Below are 21,572 nucleotides of genomic sequence, written 5' to 3'. Positions count from 1 at the left end.
AGGTATGACAATTAACTCACTGCCTCCCAAAGGGGGCCTTAAAAAAGGCTAACACTTCTCTTCCTTAGGAAATTACCTTCTGAACCCTGCCCTCCAATAGCCTCCTGCTATTGGATTCTCCTGCATGAGCAATGTATGCCAGACAACTTTCTGGACACATGCTTGCTGTTAACTGAACATAAGCCTAATCTCTTCTTTCCTTCAGGCAGATCCAGGTGAGTGCCAGCTGCCAGGCACAGGCCTGAAAGCAGGCTGACCATGGACGAATGGAGTCAGTCAGGGAGACATGAGGGGCAAGGCCTGGCATCCTTCCCTGCGCCCAGCCAGGGTTCTACCTCAACACAAGTCACATCTCATCAGCAGGGCTTACCTGTTAATTTAAGGAGTACAGATATTTTCATTTAATTTGATTAAACCAATACATAGTAACTAGAGCAAATTCCTAAAGGAAGCATCACAGGTGCGGCATAATTAGAAAAATGATCTTTTCTAACTGCAACTCTAAGCGTGTTTGCCTATATCTGTGTTTCTCATGATGTGATGCATGATGGAACCATCTGTAGTGCATTCTTTGCACTGAGACCTCGGATGGAGGTTTTATATCTATTAGTTCTCCTGAGAGCCAAAGCGGACATCACCACCTACTACCATCTGGTCCTCAATTCCCCATTTCCCTGCTTTCCATTGTTTTCTCAGTTATTTTCAGATTCTTACACAGGGAGAAAGTAAGATTATGAGACACTGTGGGGTACTATAATGTAATTTAAAGAATATGCAACAAAGACCACCAAAACTGAGCTTCTAATCCCACGTCTACCTCTTGTCAGTTGTTAAGAATTCATCCCAATAGATTTTTATGAGCTGAATTTTCTGTTTAAAGTGGTGAGAATACACACCTATCTCACATGGTTGCCATGACAGTTACATGTATTATGATCAGTGAGATCATTTTTATAAACTCTATATTAATCCCTAAAAACCAGAACTCTTCTACCCAGCCAATGGCCCACAACTGGGGCTCACGGTGAAGAGAAAGGCTAACATTTTCACAGGATAGCTTATGTCCTGGCAATCTGGAAACCAAACTGAATAACTGTAACCTAAATTTACCAAAGCTTAGGTATACAATTTTAAAATAAGTACTTATTCCATTTTATTGTGAAATAAAACTGTCAACTTACTCCGTTTCTACTTGGTAATGACTTGTAGCAACACCCCATTTGCAACATGGTAAGCAATGGTGGGAGGTACAACAAAGGGTCATTTCCACAGTGAGAAATGACAACCACATCACAGCCACGTGCTATGGGAGGCCAAGAGTAAGATTCAGTACGGCTGGGTCCCGGGAACTTCTTTCTCTGAAGAGCCTAACAACAACAAAAATCAACAACCAAAACCACAAGAAAGTAGAGAAGACAAAAATCCCACTCACTGTTCCCTTTACTCCCAACTACCAGTATGCAGCAGAGAGGTTCCAAGACCAAACTTGGTAAGTCCCCAGGAATCTTTACTCCATACCAAACTACTATTTTAAGACTGTTTTTCTGGGTCCCAAAATAAAAAGGACCCAATAGGTAGTCCACTGGTCAGATAATTAAAGTTCACTACAATAAAGCCAGTTTCTTCTCCTTGTTCTCCTAGTAGTCTGCCAGTCCAACAGCCTCACTTATAAAGCTTTGTTAAAAACATGCTTTTATTTGCTTATTTTTGTTACTGTCACTAAAACCCAAATGTTCCAACAGAGTTCTCCAACCACACTGATTATTACTTCACAAAAGGCTGAGCTCATCAGCACCAATGTCTGTGACATCCTCCTCCACAGAATCCTGAAGTCTGGCTTGAATGGGACAGCTTATTCTCTGCTGTTGACCCAGGAGCTTCCTTGGTCTGCAATCCTTAGTCTTCTTTCTTGGTATGCTTTGTTTTGTGGGGAACATACTCCTGTAGCTTCTTGACAAAAGGCAGAAGGGAGGTCCTTTGAGACCCTGCTTATGTAAAAATATTTTCATTATACTCTCATACTTCATTGGCACAGAGTGTGGACCTGAGGGCTGAAGTAACTTCTCATCAAGAGTGCTAAAGTCCATGCTGCTCAGATGTTGCTGTGAAGAAGTCTGACACCATGCTGACTTATAGACTCATGTGTGAGACTCTCTTCCTCCAGAAGCTTCCATGGTCTCATTAAGCCCCTATAGATGCTTCACACCCATGTATCTAATATCTGTTCATCAGCTGTGCTGTCTGGAGGTAAAAACTCTGAAGACAGAAACTTGAGTCCATTAGGTCCAGAAAATGTTCATGTGACAGAGAGTTATCTACCATTTCCCTTAAGTCTTTCTAAATATTCCATTTTCAGATACTGACTCTCGAATAGAGCCTCAAATTCATTTTTCCTCCTCTTTCCAGCTCTCTGCTTTTTCTGTTTTCTGTGAACTTCTATTTTATATCTCAAACCTGCCATTTGTTGTTTTAAATTTCTATAATATTTTGAGTATCTTTTGTTTCTTTTCTTTATAGGAGTACCTTATAATTGTTATTGTTAAATGAATACAGTACCTTTTCTTATCGCTAAGGTTTTTAGGGACAGTACTGGGGATTGAACTCAGCGCCTTCACACTGAGCTACATTCATGGTCCTTTTTATTTTTTGAGACAGATTCTTTCTAAGTCATTAAGTTGCCCGGGGTAGGCTTAAATTTCAATCTTCCTGCCTCAGCCTCCCAAGTAGCTGGGACTACAGGCACATGCCACTGTACCTGGCAATACTTATTTTCTAACATTTTCTTCCACTTTTGCATTGTTTGTTTCTTTCAGAGTTTGTTCTGGTTTTTAATGTGAAGTCTTGTTTTTATTGTTTTTAATGTGAACTCTTTCTTCAAATGTCTATGATTCCTGATGTTCATTCATATTAAAGAGAAAAATACTAAAACCTGACTGCAAGCTCTGTGGACAGATAAACCCTGCAACCGTGTAAATGTCACATCACTTCAGGAAGACAGGGCAGGAAGCAGGTACTTTTACTGTGAGAATTTTAAACAGTATCTGTATTAGCTTTTTGTCACCATAACCAAAGTCCTGAGAAAACCACTTAAAGGAAAAAAGATTTATTTTAGCTCACAGTTTCAGAGGTTTCAGTTCATGATCAGCTGTTTCAACTACTGTGGGCCCGAAGTAACACAGAACATTATGGTGGAAGGCCATGGTGGAGCAAAGGTGCTCTTCTCATTCCAGCCAGGCAGGAGACAAAAAGGGAAAGAGCCAAAGAGGAAGGGGCCAGGGACCAGGGCTAGTCCCCAAGGTCATGCCTCAATGATTTACTGCCCTCAATGAGGCCCTACCTCCTGTTTCCATCATCTCCTAATAATGCCATCAAATTATGGCTTCAATGATGAAGTCAGAGCCCAGTCACCTCTCTAGGGCCCACTCCTGAACACTGTTGCATGGGGCATCAAGACAGCATCTTTGAGGACATTTCATAATTAAACCATAAACAGCATCATTCAAGGTTGTTCGTCTAGGGCCATCAAATTTTCCAGAGAGATCTTCCAATCATCTTCTGTAGAACATGTAGAGCAATACAATGGCTGCTGTGTTTCATTTTATAGAAATGTTCCAGGCTTGTAGAAATCTTTTGCCCTTGAAGACTTATTTTGTTCATTCTTGTGGTTTTTATTTTTCGATCTTTAAAAGTTTTAACCCTTTTCTAATCAGGAAGGAGTGTACAGGTAAGCCTGTACAATCAATTTACCAAGTAAAACCACAGATCTATGAAGCAATTTTGGAAAGAGTGGCTAAGAATTACCTTACAGTTCCTTGAAACTTGTTGCTTCTTCTAAGCCCCCTTTTCAAAGGCACATTTGAAAATTTATTTCAGAAGAGGATTTAGAATTCTACAACGGCCTCTCCACAAAAGAATTATGTATTTATAAGATGTTAACCTGTACTTAAGAATAAGTAGTAACAAAGTCTTAGGAGAATTTCAAAAGCAAAGAAGCTATACAAACAACCTTAGAATGACTTATTAAAAAAATCTTGGGCTGGGGATTTAGCTCAGTGGTTCTGCCTCCTGCCTCGCAAGTGCAAGGTCCCAAGTTCAACCCCTGGTACAAAAAAAAAAAAATCTATGGGCTGAAGGCCTTGCTCAGAGGTAGAACACTTGCCTAGTATGCACAAGGCCCTGGGTTCAGTCTCTAGCACCACGTGTACACACACGCGTGCACACACACACATACAGAAATCCTTCTGTGTTAGAAAAGCTCAGTATTTCTTCACGAGTTTGGTTTTAAGAGCATGTTCACCTTTTTCAAATCTGCAGACAGTGGTGAACTGTCAATGGTCAGGCAAGGCTCGATCTTGTGCCGGAGGACCATGACAGGCTGCTGCGTGCCTGACTTCAGCTTCTGCAACTAAGCGATACAGGCATTATACAACCAGTATTTCCCCTGAGCCATTAGTATAGAGTACCAAGAACTTTACACAGAAGAAAACCATGTGAAAACCTAAATATATATGCTTTCTGAAAAACCCCCAAAACTACCAAAATTAAGAGATCATCTAATCAAATAAAAAATATTTCTCAGATAATTTTTTGGGGGGGGCACTAGGGATCGAACTCGGGGCCTTGCAGTTGCAAGGCAGGTGGCAGAACCACTGAGCTAAATCCCTGGCCCATTCACCAGATAATTTTTGTTTTGTTTTTTTGTTTGGTACCAGGGATCGAACTCAGGTCTTTGCGCTTGTGCAGCAGGCGGTGGAACCACTGAGCTAAATCCCCGGCCCTCACCAGATAATTTTTAAAGGATGTCTTTAGGCAAAGTTCCCCACCTAAGGAGTTCCCTTCTAATCTCAAAACTAGAGGAAGAAGGATTTTTAAGAAGAGAGTTTTCTGTTCTATTTAACTTTTTGTAGGGCTTGTAATACCTGCTGCAGATCAGAGATTCCATCAGCTCTCAAAGGATCAGGGTTTAAAAACTGCAGTAATCTGTAAAATTGTTAAGAACAATTTGAAAAGTATGTACCATCAATTGAGCTATTAATTCAATTCTTCCTCTTGACACAGGTCTAATGGACTATATGCCCTAATGTACAGCCATCAAAGGACTGCGTTGCTTTTCTTGGTTCATTAAGAAAAGAAGGTCATTTTGGTCAGACCAATTTTGTGTTTCACAAGCCTAGGTCTATGTCTGTGGTGCACAATGCTACTTCCCATATCCTGCAGAATACCTGAAAGGAGGCCCAGCCAAGCTTAGGGAGCTCTGAGCTTGGTCTTCTTCACTGGCTTTATTTTACAGATTATAAAACAAGACTCAGCTGTATATGATACATCTGTAATACCAGCTACTCAGGAGGCTGCAAAAGGACCAAGTTCAAATTACAGACAACTTAGCAAGACCCAGGCTCAAAATAACATTTGAAGAAAGGGCTGGAACTATAGCTTAGTGGTAGAGCACATGTGCAAGGCTCAGGGTTTGACCTTCAGCATTGAAAACACAACACCCTCAAAATAAAGAAATCTCAGAAGACTAGATGGACTTGTACCCTACCGCTTCTGCTAACTCAAACCCAATGCCAGTATGAGTAAGGTCTGCCGAGAGCAGCAGAGAACTCGTAAACCATTTTCAGTGCAGCACTTGGGGAGAAAAATGGTGGATTAAATACACAAGTCAAATTGCACTGTTTTCTGAAATCTCATTCCTGTAAATAAAATCTTTAATACTAAAACAGCAAGACCCAAATGTTTATCCACCAAAGAATGAATAAAATGTGCTGTATCTATACAATGGGATATTAGCCATAAAAAGGAATTTGTGCACAACAGAGGTGAATTTTGAAATTTTGCTAAGTGAAAGAAGCCAGTCACAAAGAACCACATACTGTATGGTTCTATCTATATATAATTTCAAGAATAGGAAAATCCTTAAAAATGGAAAGTAAACTAGTGGTTACCAGAAAATGGGAAAAGTGGGAAATGGTGAGAGATTCCTAATGCACATAGGCTTTTCAAGGTGGGGGGTGATAAAAATGTTCTGAACTTAGACAGCAGTGATCAGTTGCACATGTCTGAGAACATTCTAAACAACCCACTGAACTGTACATTTTTAAAGGGGTAAATTTTATGGAAGATGAACCATATCTCAATAAATTATTTTCTAAAGCCACAAGGAAGGAAAGAACTACAGAGGACACGATATTTGTAACTAAATTTTAGAAGTTAGAAAGCACATGGACCAATGGTAAGTGACTCAGCAGACCCGCAAGAGCCGAGTCTGAGGCAGCCAGGCAAGGCCCAGCCTGGCTTGCACAGAGCAATCTTCAGAAAGCATAGAAACAGCCCAGGGATTTAGCTCAATGGTTCCACCGCCTGCCTTGCAAGCGCAAGGACCTGAGTTCAATCCCTGGTACCAAAAAAAAGGAAGTGTAGAAATGAAGACCAAGCTTTTCCACTTGTGGCAATGGAGCAGGGGATTAAAATAAAGGGGGCACCCCCTAGATCCCCTGATGTGTCTCAGTACAGACAGCTACTACCAACCCCCATCCTAGAGAAGACTAGAGGGCGAGTCTCTGGAGAGGATAAAGCTGGGCTCTCAGGACTGGGGTGCTAGAGGCACAGCTCTGACAGAGAAACCACACTGAATGCGGGGTGTTAAGCCCACAAGTTCACTGTGAATACTGAGACTGCAGCTGGCTTCTGCTACTGTGAACCCAGGACACCTGCGAAGGAGGTCTTCACTCAGGAGTAAGAGACAGCAGAAGCCTCGCTGGGGAATCTGATCCACTTGAGGTGAAAGACCAGGGACTGAGTTCAAAAGTTCCACCATTAACAGCACCTCCTTCCACAGAGAGACTCGTGGTCAAGGCGCCACTGCAGACTCAGTCTCTAATTGGTACATTAGGTCCCTGTGTTACAGGTGAACAGTCAGTCAAGAAGCACGTAGCACCTTAAACCTGCTAGCCTCCCAGACACCACAAATAAAAACAGAGTGATTCAACTTGTAAGAAATGGAAACACAAGAAAGCTTTCCTCCAAATTATCAGCACCTCATCTTTGGAGAATTGAGAAAAAACATCACCTATATGAAACAAGAATAGGACACTATTTAAAAATAAATAAAGCGAAAAGGCAGAGGGTTGGAGCCAGGCATGGTGGCACATGCATATAATACCAGCTATTCACAAGACTGAGGCAGGAGGATCACAAGTTTGAGGCAAGCCTGAGCAACTTAGCAAGACACTGTCTCACACACACAAAAAAAGTTGGGGATGCAGCTCAAGGTGAGGGCCGTGGGCTTAATCCCTAGTACCACAAAGGAAGACCCCCCCCACAAAATAAAAACCCAATCAAAAATGGGCAACGAAAATGAAGAGACTTCTCAGAAGAACTACAAATGGCCAATAAGTACATGAAAAAATATTCAGCCTCTTTGGCCATCAGAGAAATGCAAATCAAAACAACACAGATTCCATTTTGCTGTAAAAAGAACACTACAGTCATGAACTCAAAACACAAGAAGTTGGCAAGGTTATGAAGAAAAAGGAACCCTTCTACACTGTTGGTGGGAATGTAAATTAGTACAACCACTATGGAAATCACTTTGACGATTCCTTAAAAAGACTAAAAATAGGCCAGGGATTTAGCTCTGTGGTTATGCCGCCTGCTGTGCAAGCACAAGGATCCCAGTTCGATCCCGGTACCAAAAAAACCCCTAAAAATTGAGATTCCATTTGACCCAGCTATGCCTCCTCTCGGTATCCTACCAAAGGAATTAAAGACGTCATACTACAGGGATACATGCATATCCATGTTTATAGCAGCACAACTCACAATAGCTATGTCTTGGAAGGGAATGGCCCATATGTCCATCAACAGATGAATGGATAAAGAAAATGTGATGTATATACACAATGGAGCATTAGTCCGCCATAAAAAGCATAAATTTGAGTCATTTGTAGGAAAATGGATGCACCCTGAGATCATAATGCTAAGTGAAATAAATCAGTACCACATGGTTTCTCTTTTATGAGAAACCTAAAATACAAGTAATTTAAAGAACAAAATAAAATACATGCAATTGCAAAGAGGGAGGTAGACCTTTGGCAGATGAGAAGGTGTACTATGGATGGAGATAGAGGGGAAAAAGGAGAGGAAGGAGAGATAAAAAGGACTAAGCTGTACTGTGTGTATGTATCAGCTCCCTATAATGAATGTATTAGCTATGTATCACAAACATGATTTTTAAAAATAAAGAAGTGAAAAAAAAATCAGGTCTTTGACAGCCAGACCTTCCAATTTTAAATTCTGATTCATCTCTATAGGGACCCTATCATTTCTCATTTTTGGGAGGCTGGAACGAGAGAGTGGCATTGTGACAGCGTCTAAGGGAGCCAGCTCACAGCTGTTAAAAGTGGGTGGACACTGGCCCTCACTCTCTGAGCAGCTGGGAGGATGGGCTGGTTTTGGAAGGGGATACAGGCTGAGGACACATCTATCACTATGGGGAACTCCATGGCACAACTCATTCACAAAGCTTGCTCCTTAAATCTTACATAAACTCCATAAACCCTTTAATACAGACACACTCCAGTACAGTAACTTCTGTCTTGGGCCAGGGATGTAGCTCAGCGGCACTGTGCCAGCCTGGCAAGCACAAGGTCCTGAGTTCCATCCCCAGTACTGCAAAAAAAAAAAAAAAAAAAAAAAAATAGAGACAGTAACTTCTGTTTTGCTGTCCATGACAATACAATCCAGCCCTCTCTCTGTAAGTTACCTTAATAAATTCTTTGGACTAAAAAAAATAAATAAATAAGGAATGAAAAAGGAGTTGACTTAACACTGGCCACTAGAATGAAGAATTTCCTTCAAAAATTGATACTGAAAATGTGAATCAAGTAAAGATAATCTATAAGCATTTTTGCTGTCTCAAAAATTTTTCATTTGTGTTTCCCTTCTCAAGAAGCTAGTGGAGGATGTTCTCCTCCATAACAAGGAGCGAACTAAGTATGGAGAAGATGAAGATCCAGAAAAAAAGGGCCTCAATTCAGGAAAAATGCAGGAAATTGGAGGATGTTGGTGACAAGGGACACAGGACACCTCACCACAGGTCACAGCAGGTGGGAGGGTTTCCAGAGACACAAGAGAAAATACTGACAGTAAGTTTAGATAACATAAGGAAGTTCTGGAGATGAATTAATGAAAATACATAAAAAATAGCAGACGAGCCGTAGATTTAGCTCAGTGGTTCTGCCACCTGCCTTGTAAGCACAATGACCCGAGTTCGATCCCCCATACCAAAAAACAAAGAAACAAAAATAGCAGACAATAATGTATTGACTTCAGGAAAGCCAAGTAGCTGTGCCAAAACAGAAGCAGCCACTGCATTCCTGTGTGGATCAGCCTGCTGACACTGACCGTGCAGCTCACTAGAATCTGACACAGGGACAGTGGGGTCATGGGAGGAACCATGTGTGATGTGACTTCAGAGCAGAGAGGAGGAGGGTGAACAGAGCTGAGTCTGTCAACAGTCACTCTATGGAGAGTTTTGGCCAGGAAGGACAGCTGCCAACCACTGGAACCCAACAGCCCATGTACACAGCATTCAGGATGGGTGTTAGTGAGGTACTGGTGTTCTAACTCTTGACACTGAAGTAGCATTGTAAAAAATATGTGTATTTATAAGAACTTTCCAACTTAAATAAGTGGATGGTACAGAGTAGAGAAATGTTAAAATGTTTACAGAAAGGCAAGTGAAGAGAAACAAACACGTATTATAGTAGGTATTGGGATACACAAAGGCAAAGAACTGCAAAGAAAGGTACAAGATTACATTAAACATCAAAGATGATGTCTTAGTCATTTTCCTTCTCACTGTGACAAAATACCTGATACTTGAAACTAAAAGGAAAGGTTTATTTTGGCTCGTTTCAGAAGTTTCAGCCCTTGCATGGTTTACAGCATGGTGGAAGGACCTGGGCAGAGGAAAGCTGCTCACCTTAAGGTGGCCAGAAAACAGAGAGTGAAGGGAGGAGATGTACCCTCCAGGTCATGTCCCCAGTGACTCAACTTTTTCAACCAGACCCCACCTCCTAACAACAAGTCAGCTATAAGCCCCCATAATTCAATCACCTTCCAAAAGCCCTACCTATGAGTACATGAGGCTCTTGGGAAACATCTAAATATAAACCATAACAGACAACAAAAGGGTGGCAAGTAGGGAAGCCACTGCATGTTCCTATATCCAGATCAGACACCTTAATCAGAAAAGTATCCTTCCCCAGCACAAAATCCTCTTCAAAATAATGCTGCAGGGAGCCACCAACCACCAAATGAAATGGAACTCCTCTGCCATTCCCAGCATATACTGGAGGGCCACTGATAAAGCTGCCACAGATTAGAATTAAGTTTCAATCTAAGCTGTCCAGTCATCTCCAGTACATCTCAGAGGAACAGAGCACTATCTCTTGGACACCTAGAAATCCCTAAAAAGAAATCTGCTATGCAGGCTCCTAAACTCTGAATGTAGAACCTGACACTCTCTTGCCAATCCAAATTCCAGGATTCCAAAGGAGAAAGTAGTATGGAATCATAGAATGGGAAAGACTACCAAATATGGCGCGATCTTTTCCTGAATGTACTATAATCTGAGGTTTTGCAAATGAGTTCAGTGAAGGATATAAATTAGTGAAGGACAAGAAAGAAACAGAACTGGCTGCAGGTTCTTACAGGCTAAGCGATGCCACTTGTATGACAAGCAGACAGGACAAAAAACTGCAGGCTTCAGAGGAGGCTAGGGCATGCCTGGTCTTTAGGGTGGCCCTTCAAAGGCAAGGCAGGAGTCCTGATGAAATGCAGAAGTCACTGTGTGTGGCCCTCCCTATTGTGATTAATGTCACTGTTATCACATACCAAGCTACAGGGGTGATCAAAATGTATGGTGAATGTTAAATTTTCTAAAATTGCTACAGTAAAAGACATTTCTATGAATATCTCAAAAATACTCCCCCTTGCTTCAAAGACACTTACCCATCATTACTGCCACTTTCTGAAGCAGTTCTAAAAGTCCTTTTTCTTAAGTGTCTCTATGAGTTTTGATAAAAAAATACAGTGAATTGCCAGGGATTTAGCTCAGTGGTTTTGCCACCTGCTGTGCAAGCACAAGGACCCGATTTCAATCCTCGGTACCAAAAAATAGAAAAAAAGAAAAAAAAAATACAGTGAATGCCGCTACCAAGTGCCATCCAACAAAAAAGCGTCTTGTAAAAATATTATGGTATCTTTGCTACCTTATTCACCTGCTATGGCACTGTCCAACTTCTGATCCTCCCCCAAAGACAAAATGACCATGAAAGGCAAATGTCTTTGAATTAATTCAGGACACTAAGGCGGCCACAACAGTAACTAAGGACACTCATGGAAAAGGACTTGCAGAACTGCTTCAGAAAGTGGCAAGAATGACGGGGAAAATGTGTTCAGAGCAAGGAAGTACTGTGAGGGGGATTAATGCCAATGTGTCTTTTACTGTAATACTATTTTTAAAACCTGAACATCTACCATGTGTTTTGCTTGCATCTCATTATGTGATACCTGCAAATCCCTAGCTGGCCATCTCTGAAGAAAAGATGTCTCTTCTCCAGGCTGCCTTCACTACTGACCAGAAATGACAGACACTTGGTTTCCCAGGCTGGGCCGGGTGTGGTGGCGCACACCTGTGATCCCAGAACTTGGGAGGCTGAGGCAGGAGGATCACAGCAAGTTCAAGGCCAGCTTGGACTAAATAGGGAGACCTTATCTCAAAAAAATAAATTAGGGTTCTCAGGCTACAGACACAGTGTGGCTGGTAATAGGACCACAGGCTGGCCACAGAGACAGATCGCACTGTCACCAAGTTGCCCTTGGGTTTCTAAGAAATACACTGCCTTCTTTGCCCTTTGCTGTTTAATCTTGAACTACTTCAAGGTTTCCTCAACCCACAGAAGATGAATGGAATAACTCATGTACTTCCCTCAATGGGTTCCACATCAAGGGCTTTCAATAGAACAGAAGGTAAAATAGAGCTTTCTAATACAGAAATAAAAGGGAATATAATACATTAGGGGTAAGTTACCAGGTTATAATTTTTTTCCAGGTTATAATTTTAAGAACCAAATGAGCAGCATAGATAATGAAAGGTCTTTTATTCCAAGGAAAAGAACCAGTTAGAGCAGAAAAACCGTAAGGTATCAGGTTGCTCTGGGAGATAGATATCACACCAGGTGCATGAACAGCCATCCCCCCACCTTGCACTGTGAGCTCTCCGGAAAGGCCTGGGCTCATGATGAGCATCAGTGTGCAGAAGGTGGGTGTCTGTATGGCTGTGCAGCCAACATCCTCCAACCCCAGGACAATGGGTGGGTGTATCACCACCCACTCACCTCTGAGCTGTCTTGGACTCTGTGTCACTCTGGTCACTCAGAGTAGCCATACTTACTTGGAATGTAACATTCTTTAAGCTGCTGAAGACTAGTATGATATAAAAAAATCATGAAAATAATTTGTGGGTTAAAAATATGAAGTTATTACTCTGCGGCTAATAAAGCAAGAGGTAGGCCCATTTAACATCAGAAAAGTAGGAAGAAACCAAACACCAATCCACAAAAAAATCTACAGTTCAAAACAACTAACTATACCTAATTCACTTCATAAAATTGTTCACTTCACCAAAAGAATGGGGTAGGGGATGACTACTCACACCAGATAAAAGCTTTCAACAGTAAAATTTACCATAGTGAACAGAAAAGAAGAAACCACCCTCAAAGCCTACAGGAGACTTTAACGGACATACATTTTTTTTTGATGGGAATACAAGTTGGAAGTTAATAATAAATTATGTAAGTCAGGTGCCATTGCACATGCATACCTCTAATCCCAGCAATCTGGGAGGTTAAGGCACGAGGATCATAAATTTGAGCCCCAACTGGGTAACTTAGCAAGACTATCCCAAAATAAAAGGGCCTAGAGACAGAGCTCAATGCAAAGACCATGGGTTCAATCCCCAGGACCACACACACACACAAAATAAGATAATGTAAATCTCTCCTGCTTATAATTTTATTACAATTATTTCAATAAACAAGGTTAAGAAGAAATTCTTACTTTACACAGCTATTCTTCTCATCACACTCTTTCTTCTCAGCTAATCTTAGTGGTTTCTCATTTGGCTTCTGACTTGAAGCACTAGAAATTTTAAAAATCAAAAATTGTATTTAAGTTTGTAAACCCATTTATCTTAATACTGAAAACATCTTTATTTTCTAGGGGGAAAATTAAGCTGTGGCAATGAGGAATCATTTGGTCTAGCTAAATGAATTTCTGTAAGGACTAAGGTTTAGCCCTGTTTTTCTTTTCTTCTTCTGTTTCCCTAGCCCTGCCCCAAGGCCAGCTCTAATCTTAAGAGGGGCATCTCAGTCACCTAAAATCCCAAAATAAAACCTGTCCCTGCAGTCAGAGGAACTGGGAAATGAGGGGCCTGTGTCCAGTGTGCAAAGAAAATCTCCATTGCCCTTGTTCTCTTACTCCTCTTATTGTTTTGCCTATGCCCAGCCCAGACTGCACAAAGGCCAGAGAAGCAGGAACAAGGAACACCTGAAACTGGTGAGGGTATCCCAGAAACACAGGGACCCTGGATGGGGACACCCTGCTGCTGTGACCCCAGTATGAGCCTCAGGGAAAACAGTCCGAAACACTGGGCTGATACTGCCACCATCTACACAGACTGAGGCAGACCCTGAGGTCTGAACCTTACCAAGTTTCTGCCTCCAACCTTATCCAGAGGGTTTTAACAGAAATCAGAGTCTCACAACATATTACTCAAAATATCCTGAACACAATCCAATTTTACCCAACAGACAAAAAACAGGAAAATCAGATATTGTAAAAGGAACCCTAAGAGTGTTCATAAGTGGGACCTATCAAACACTTCAATGGAGCCAATATAACCTTGCTCTGTAAGAAAAGTTTGGCACTATTGTGTTTGTTCTTTTTGAGACAGGGTCTCACTATGCAGTCCAGGCTGGTCTCAAACTTGGGGCAATCCTACCTCAGCCTCCCGAGGGCTGGGATTGTAGGTGTGTGCCATCACAACTGGCCAAGTTTAACACTCTTGAATGGAAAAATAAAAGTTCTCAGCAAAGAAATATAATCTATAAAAAAACAGAAGAAAGTTTTAGAAATGAAAAAAATAAAATCACTGGATGAGGTCAGTAACAATGGAGATGACAGAAGAAGCAGATCAGTATAATTATTAATAAGAAAAAAAGTTGAAAATGAAAGCCTCAGGGACCTTTAAAAATACAAAAATGTCTGAAAATTTCTACTGGTGTCTCAAAAGGAAAGAGACTGCAACAGAAAAAGTATTTATAGAAATAACAATTAAAAACTGTGCTATGGTTTGAATGTTCTGTCTTCCCCATATTTCCCGCTGCAACTTAAGTGGCATGTAGAGGTGGCCTCCTGAGGGTGTTTTAGCTAGCCCTCATAAGTGAATTAATGCCACCAAAAAAGGGGCTTGTGGAGGTGGGTATGGTGGTGCACACTTATAACCCCAATGTTCTAGAAGGCTGAGACCGGAGGATCAAAAATCTGGGCCCAGTGTGGGCAATTTAGTGCCTTGGTGAGAACCTGTCTCAAAATAAAAACTATAAAAAAGGAGTGAGGATGTAGCTCAGTGTGAAGGCCCTGGGTTCAATCCCTAATACTGAAAAATCAACAAATGGCTTGTGGCAGTAGGTTTATTTCACTCTTGCTCTTGTGTCATGTGGGGAACAGTGGTCCTCCTTTCTGGAAGACGCAGTGTTCAAGGTGCCATCCTGTAAGGCAAGACCAGGCCCTCACCACGCACCAACACTTCTGATGCCTCGACATCGCACTCCCAGCCTCCAGAACTGTGCAAAATACATTTCTGTTCTTTATAAATTACCTGGTCTGGGGTGTTTTGTGACAGCTACACAAAATGAACAAAGGCACTTCCTAAATTTGATGAAAGACAGAACACTACAAAGAACCTTACTATAACCCAAGCAGAAAAATATAAAAACTACACTAGGACATATAATTAAATTGCTCAAATCAGTAATAAAGAGAATCTTAAAAGCAGTCAAAGGAAAGACACACTGCTTACCAAGGGACAAAGAAAAAGATTAACAGATTTCCCACCAAGAAAAATGCAAGAAGATAGTGCAGCAATATCTTTATATAGAGCAAAGTACTAATTCTATAGATAAAAAAACTTTCAAAAATAAAGCTAAAATGAGCAATTTTTCAGACTACAAAAAGTGAAAGAGCTCATCAACAGTAGATCTCCAACATAAGTGTTAAAATAAGCCCTTCAGGTAGAAGGAAAGTGGTATCCAATGGGAATGTGGACCTACACAAAAAGTGAAGACCATCAGTATAACTACGGAGGTAAATATATGGTGCTTTTCTTGTTATTTCAATCTAAAAGTAAATTATTTAAATAAAAGTGATAATAGAGTTTAAACATTTTTAACATATGCATAAATACAACATATAATAACCATAGCATAAAGTCCAGAAGTGGGGAAATAGAAGTATCCCATTTTAAGCTCTTAACCTCTACATGAAGAGTACATGACATCTTTCATGTGATTTTATTAATGTCACCGATGTACATCTCCATGAGAACAGTGTATAGTTGAGTTTCTGAAGACAATAACAAACCATTCTTTGGTTTCCATTAACTGGTACCGTAGTCACTTTGTCGTTGCTGAGACACAATACCGGACACACCCACAACTTAAAGGAGAAGAGGTTGATTTTTTTTTTTTTTTTGGTACCGGGGATTGAACTCGGGATCTTGCACTTTCAAGGCAGGCAGTGGAACCACTGAGCTAAATCCCTGACCTGAGAGGTCGATTTTTACCCACAGATTTATGTAGAGTCAATCTATAGTTGGCTGGCCCTAGGGCAGGAAGACATGGTAGAAGGGTCTAGCAGAGGAAAGCTCCTCAAGTCATGTCAATCAGGAAGCAGAGAGAGCAGAGAGGAATAGGGGAGAGACCTGCCTCTTCCAGCCACACCTCACCTCCTAACAGCACAATCAGCTGCTGAATTCAAGTAACGCACAAGGCTGCACTGCCACTGGTCCATTTACCCATCCTTCATGTCACACCCACTTTTGCCAGCCTTCCAAAACCAATTTTTCCCACCAAGGTAACAAGGAGAGCCACTGCCAGTTTTCAGTCCACTGTGTTGCTAACCAGCTGTCACAAGATTTTTTCCTTTAAATTAATATGTACTCAATCAAATGTCCTGGGTCACTCTTATTTGAAATGGAATACTTTCCCACCATTCACTTTTTAGAACATAGAATCGTGTACAATTGACCCTTCACATCTGTGGGCTCTGTACCTGTGTATTCAACCAACTTCCAATTGAAAACATATGAGAAAAATATGTATAGGCCTTTTTTCTTGTCATTATTCTCTAAGCAATAACATTTATGTAGCATTATTTATAAGTAGCCTGGAGATGATTTTTAAAGTACATGGATGGATGTGCATAGGTACTATACCATTCTATGTACAAGACTTGAGCTGCTATGCTGATTTGGGTATTCTCCAGGTCATGGGACCAATCCCTCAAAGATAGCGGGGGATGACATCTTACATAAGGCCATGTATTACACCTGAGGCTCCAGTGGATTCCACTGAATTTTCAAATCATACCTTGCTGCCGGTACATCTGGATCAGCATATATGGTTATGCCTCTTTTTGTTGGCCAGTAAGTTGAAGATTCAACACACTACAAAAAATATTCAGAAAGAATATGTATGTTCAACAAGTTATATATTCTTTTGGAATCAAAATTCTATGGAAATTGTCATAAACCATTCCAGGAAATTTTCATATACACACACATAAGAGACAAAGAGCTGGCAAGTTGGATGATTATGCTGTGAGTATAATCACTAAATTGAAATGTCCAAATAACAGGCAGCTGGCATTTCAGATAACTACTGTTTAACATGTCCTACAATTACTTTCACCTGTCTTGTGCAAATAACTGGAAGGGAATTTAAAACTGAAATTAACTATTAGTGCGCCTCCAAATCCCAGATTTTCACATCCTTATTAAAATGATAAATTCCTGATTTTATAGCAAGCCCATTACTCAGCAAAAATGAGAGCTTGACAAGAGAGGGGCTGCAATCACCTTGTTCTTTCAAAATAAACAAACATGTAAAGTATATTTTTTCACAAATAAAACCACCATAGCCAAATATTTTTAATTGAAATAACTTTGGTTCATAATAGAAGAATGTTAACATTATATGAACTTTATATTTAAAGAACACTTAAAAGATACAACCTTATTTATATCTTTTAAAGAGACACACTGCTGCTGCTGTTCAGATTTTTTATTAGGTGAGTCTCTCAATGAACCCATATTCCATTTTACACCTTTAACTGCAAGATAAAATAATAAAAAACTACCTTAAAAAATGTTGATAGGAAACAGGACAAAAAAAGAATGTGATACAAACAAATACCACTATATAATCTTAATACATGAAATTATTGTGGAATAGGATTGTGCCTTAAACTTTACTCAAGGAGATTAAATTTAAAAATCTTGTTTCAACCTTTTGTTAAAGTTCTAAAAATTCCCATACCAGGGCCAGGGATTTAGCTCAGTAGTTCCGCCGCCGGTCTCACAAGCGCAAAGACCTGAGTTCGATCTCCAGTACCAAAAAAATAAATAAAATAAATAAAAATTCCCATACCAGCTTACCAAGAATAAAACCTAATTTATTTTCCCAACTTGGCAGTCTGTATTTTCCAAAGGCCACAACTGTGTCTCCCACACACATGTTCTTCTTACAATGGGACTCTGACTCCCACTGAGATGCAATCTGTATTTCTTCCCCATGAACCTAGGTGGGATTGTAGACATGGTGGGGGTGACGTGATGCAACTCTAAAGCTACATTACACGAACACACATATTGGTGACTTGCTCTCTAGGATATGCACCTCTGAAGCCCAGCTGCCATGCTGTGAGGAAGCCCAAGCAACCATATGGAAAGGCCATGGTGGGATTCTGGGTGACAGCCTCAACCAAGGTCCCACACAAAAGCAAGCATCAACTGCCAGAAATGTGACTGCAGATGTCTTCAGATGAATCCAACTGGCTAGTTACACCAGCCTTTATGTCTTCCCAGCTGAGGTCCCACCTCCTGGGATAGGAACACACACTCCTCCTGTGCCCATTCTGAATCCACTAGTGTTACAGAAGTTACTGTTTCACATTACAAGTTTTGGGAGATGTGTCATCTGGTAATAGTAACCAAGTACCAATCAGAACTCAGTGTTAGCTGTGGTTTAGGGTCACTGTTGTGCATCTCATTTCTTAATTGAACAATACATACAGAAGGTATTAAAATACGGGCTGAATTTAAACAACCCCGGAGGTATCAAAATTCCAAAGCAAAAAGAAAAGGAAATTTTAAAAATCAAACAAAAAAGAAATTTAAAAACATTCTACACCAGACTCTTTCAAGTATATTAATTCTCTAGGCCTGAAAAGTGACAAAAGTTGTCTACTGAATAATACAGATAATCAAGCTGGGTAATTTAAACATTTGGGTAAAAATTGAGGCATGACTTCAAGAAAAAGAAAAGGAAACCCAACTCAGTGATTATTTAATAGAGAACTACTGAGACAACTCTAGAAGTGTTCATTTTAACTATTAGTAAGAGAAATACATATTGAAGTGAGTTACAACTTTCACCCATTAAAACAATACAAAGCACTAAAGTAATAGCTAATACCAGAAATATGTGACACATAAACTCACCTAATCCCTCCTTAAAGTACTGCATGTTATGCAGTCTTGGGGCCTAGAATTATATTATCTCTTCAGGCAACTTTTCAGCCAAGCATACAAAATCTTTGATCTGGAGCTAGAAATGGAGGTGGTAGTTTTCACCAAGAGAAAATGTCCACACAAGACAAGCTCTTCTGTTATGTACATATACTAACTCCCCACAATGAATGTAATCATTATGTACTGTAAACATGTACTATTAAAAATTTTACAAAGACAAGCTCTTAAATAAAAATCACAAAGTATTTCAGTGCCATTATAAATGATAAAGGGGGGGGGACACTAAAAAGTAGCCTGAAAGCTGGGCGCGGTGCCGTACACCTGCAATCCCAGCACCTGGGAGGCTGAGGCAGGAAGATCACCATGAGTCTGAGGCTAGCCTGGGCTACATAGTGATTTTAAGGTCAGCCTGAACAACACAGAGACCCTGCCTCAAAAAACAAACAAACAGGGCCGGGGATTTAGCTCAGTAGTTCTGCTGCCTGCCTCACAAGCACCAAGTCCCAAGTTCAATTCCCGGTACCAAACAAACAAACCAAGGAATGTTAACAGTACGTACTACAAACATACTAATAAAAATTTAAAAATTAAATATCCAAAAGATGAAGAATAGTACTTACAGGTAAAAATTCTCTATGATAAATGTGATCATTATGTATGGCAAATATGTATTAATAAAAAAAAAAGAGGGCCAGGGATTTAGCTCAGTGGTTCTGCTGCCTGCCTCGCAAGTACAATAACCCAACTTTGACCCCCAGTACCAAAAAAAAAAAAAGAACAGTAATAATGAACCAAAACAAGTGGATGTATAAAGATAGGCAAATATAAAAAAGAACCAACTAGAGCCAGGCATGGCGGCAAATGCCTGTAATCCCAGCACTTGGGAGGCTGAGGAGGAGGACTGCCATGAGATTGAGACCACCCTGAAATGCATCATGAACCTGTGTCTTAAAATAAAAGAGAACCAATGAGAACTCTAAGTAATATTAAATAGCCATCAAGTTAAAAACTCAAAAGATAAACACTAATAGAAGCAAAGAGAAAAATGGTAAATTGAAAAATTAAGAAAACATCTCAGGTTGCTAGGCTGTGTGGTATGCATCTGTAGTCCCAGCTACACAGCAGGCTGAGATGGGAGAATCCCTTGAGTCCAAGAGTTTGAGTCCAGCCTGGGCAACATAGCAAGACCCCATCTCAAAAACAAACAAACAAACAAAAAGAAAACCTCTCAGAAATCGATTCAGAGAGATAAAATAGAAAAAGTTAAAAAAGGGGCCAGGGATTTAGTTCAGTGGTTCCACCTCCTGCCTCACAAGCACAAGGTCCTGAGTTCAATCCCTAGAACCAAAAAAAAAAAAGGAAATATAAAAAAAAGAAAACGTTAAAAAAAAAAAGGCTAAGAGAACTGGAAGACATGAATCTGACTAAAAGATTCAGATACAAGAGGAAAAGATGAAGGAAAAAATCTTATAAAATGTTAACATATACTTTTGAGAAACAAATCATACATGAATTTTGTAACTGAAAAACACTAAATGTCAACAGAATACATTTTGCACCATCCACATCAAGATACATTGTAAAAAACTGCAGGATATCAAGGAAAAAAGAAAAATTCAAAAAGTCATCAAGAGAATATACCAATTACTTACAAAGAAAGACTAACATTTAATGGAATATTAAGTACTATATTCAATGCTGATGGACAGTAACTAAGAACATGAGTACTACATTCAGCTTAACTATTACCGTATTTTAACACATACTACACTCAGAGTCTTTTACTAAAGAACTACTAAAGTATACACTTCAAGAAGAAGAAAAATAAACCAGTAGTGCAATAATAACATTAAGAATAAAAGCCAGCATTTACTTAGTGCTTAGTATATGTCAAGAACTCCTCTAAGGGCTTTATATATTAACTAACTCAATTCTATGTGACAGGCTCAGAGGCAGGGACAACCCCCTAAGGGAATAGAGCCAGGCAGGGTGAAAAGAGTGATGTCCCAGCTCCAGTGAAAGAAGGAAGTACCTGTGGGAGCCCCCAGTAGGGGGCATTAGATCTTCCTAGTCTGAGGAGTATGTCAGCACAGAAGGGACAAGAAGGGTGATGAACACCAAATAGTGAGGAAACCAGAAAGAGTGTTGACATATAGAAGACTGACCCAAAAAGTGACTGTATTAAAGATAACAGGAGATGAGATTCTCACAGAGAAAGGAGTTAGAAATCTGGAAAAGCAGAAAACTAAACTCAATCCAGCAGTAATCACAAATGGAAGTACATATTAGTACAGATTCTTTGTTCTTAAAATATGTATAGAAAGATAAAAATGTGCACACATACACACACAAGCTCCCAGTTTTCGTACACAGACATAAGATACACAAATGTATGTGTACATATTCATACATCCACACATAGACATACATACAAAGTCCCTAGCTCCGTCCACTGTTAGTGCCTGGGAACAATGACATCCCAGGAACAAAAAACATGCCTTTGTTTCAAACCTTGGCTTGAAAATGCCACTCTCCATAAAGGGAGCCAAGGCAACCTGGAGAAACTGTTGATTTCAGGGTTGCAGAAAGCTCAGTGGTGAAGCACTCGCCTACCGCCCTGGGTTCAATCCCCAGAACCACAAAAGAAAAGGGAACAATTTTATTAAAAAGATGGATGGAAACTCCACAAAAGCAG

The 21,572-nt window shown here is 40.2% G+C and overlaps 1 protein-coding gene across 12 annotated transcripts in view; it reads right to left on the bottom strand.

The window, feature by feature from the left end:
• Tdrd12 (tudor domain containing 12) overlaps positions 1-21,572 on the bottom strand; it is a 92,795-nt gene that overhangs the window by 46,523 nt on the left and 24,700 nt on the right. For 9 of the 12 annotated variants that reach the window (XR_002387468.2, XR_015443064.1, XR_002387469.2 and 6 more), the window contains 6 exons: positions 17,360-17,457; positions 16,716-16,792; positions 13,126-13,206; positions 4,920-4,980; positions 4,298-4,405; positions 1,182-1,367 (listed from right to left, as the gene is read on the bottom strand). Coding sequence is in view for 9 of the 12 variants with exons in the window: in XM_021239627.2 (XP_021095286.2) it covers positions 1,182-1,367; positions 4,298-4,405; positions 4,920-4,980; positions 13,126-13,206; positions 16,716-16,792; positions 17,360-17,457 (611 nt within the window). In the remaining 3 variants the exon portion in view is untranslated. The remainder of the gene's footprint in view (positions 1-1,181; positions 1,368-4,297; positions 4,406-4,919; positions 4,981-13,125; positions 13,207-16,715; positions 16,793-17,359; positions 17,458-21,572) is intronic. The other 3 variants (XM_021239629.2, XM_021239628.2, XM_021239632.2) reach the window with 3 other exon arrangements.

The sequence above is a fragment of the Heterocephalus glaber genome, unplaced genomic scaffold, assembly GCF_053883595.1.
Source record: "Heterocephalus glaber isolate CG9 unplaced genomic scaffold, H.glaber_assembly_v1.0 deba00001561, whole genome shotgun sequence".
In the NCBI taxonomy this organism is placed as follows: Eukaryota; Metazoa; Chordata; class Mammalia; order Rodentia; family Bathyergidae; genus Heterocephalus; species Heterocephalus glaber.
Note: the sequence above shows the minus strand (reverse complement) of the source record. Positions and strands in the feature narration are given on the sequence as shown.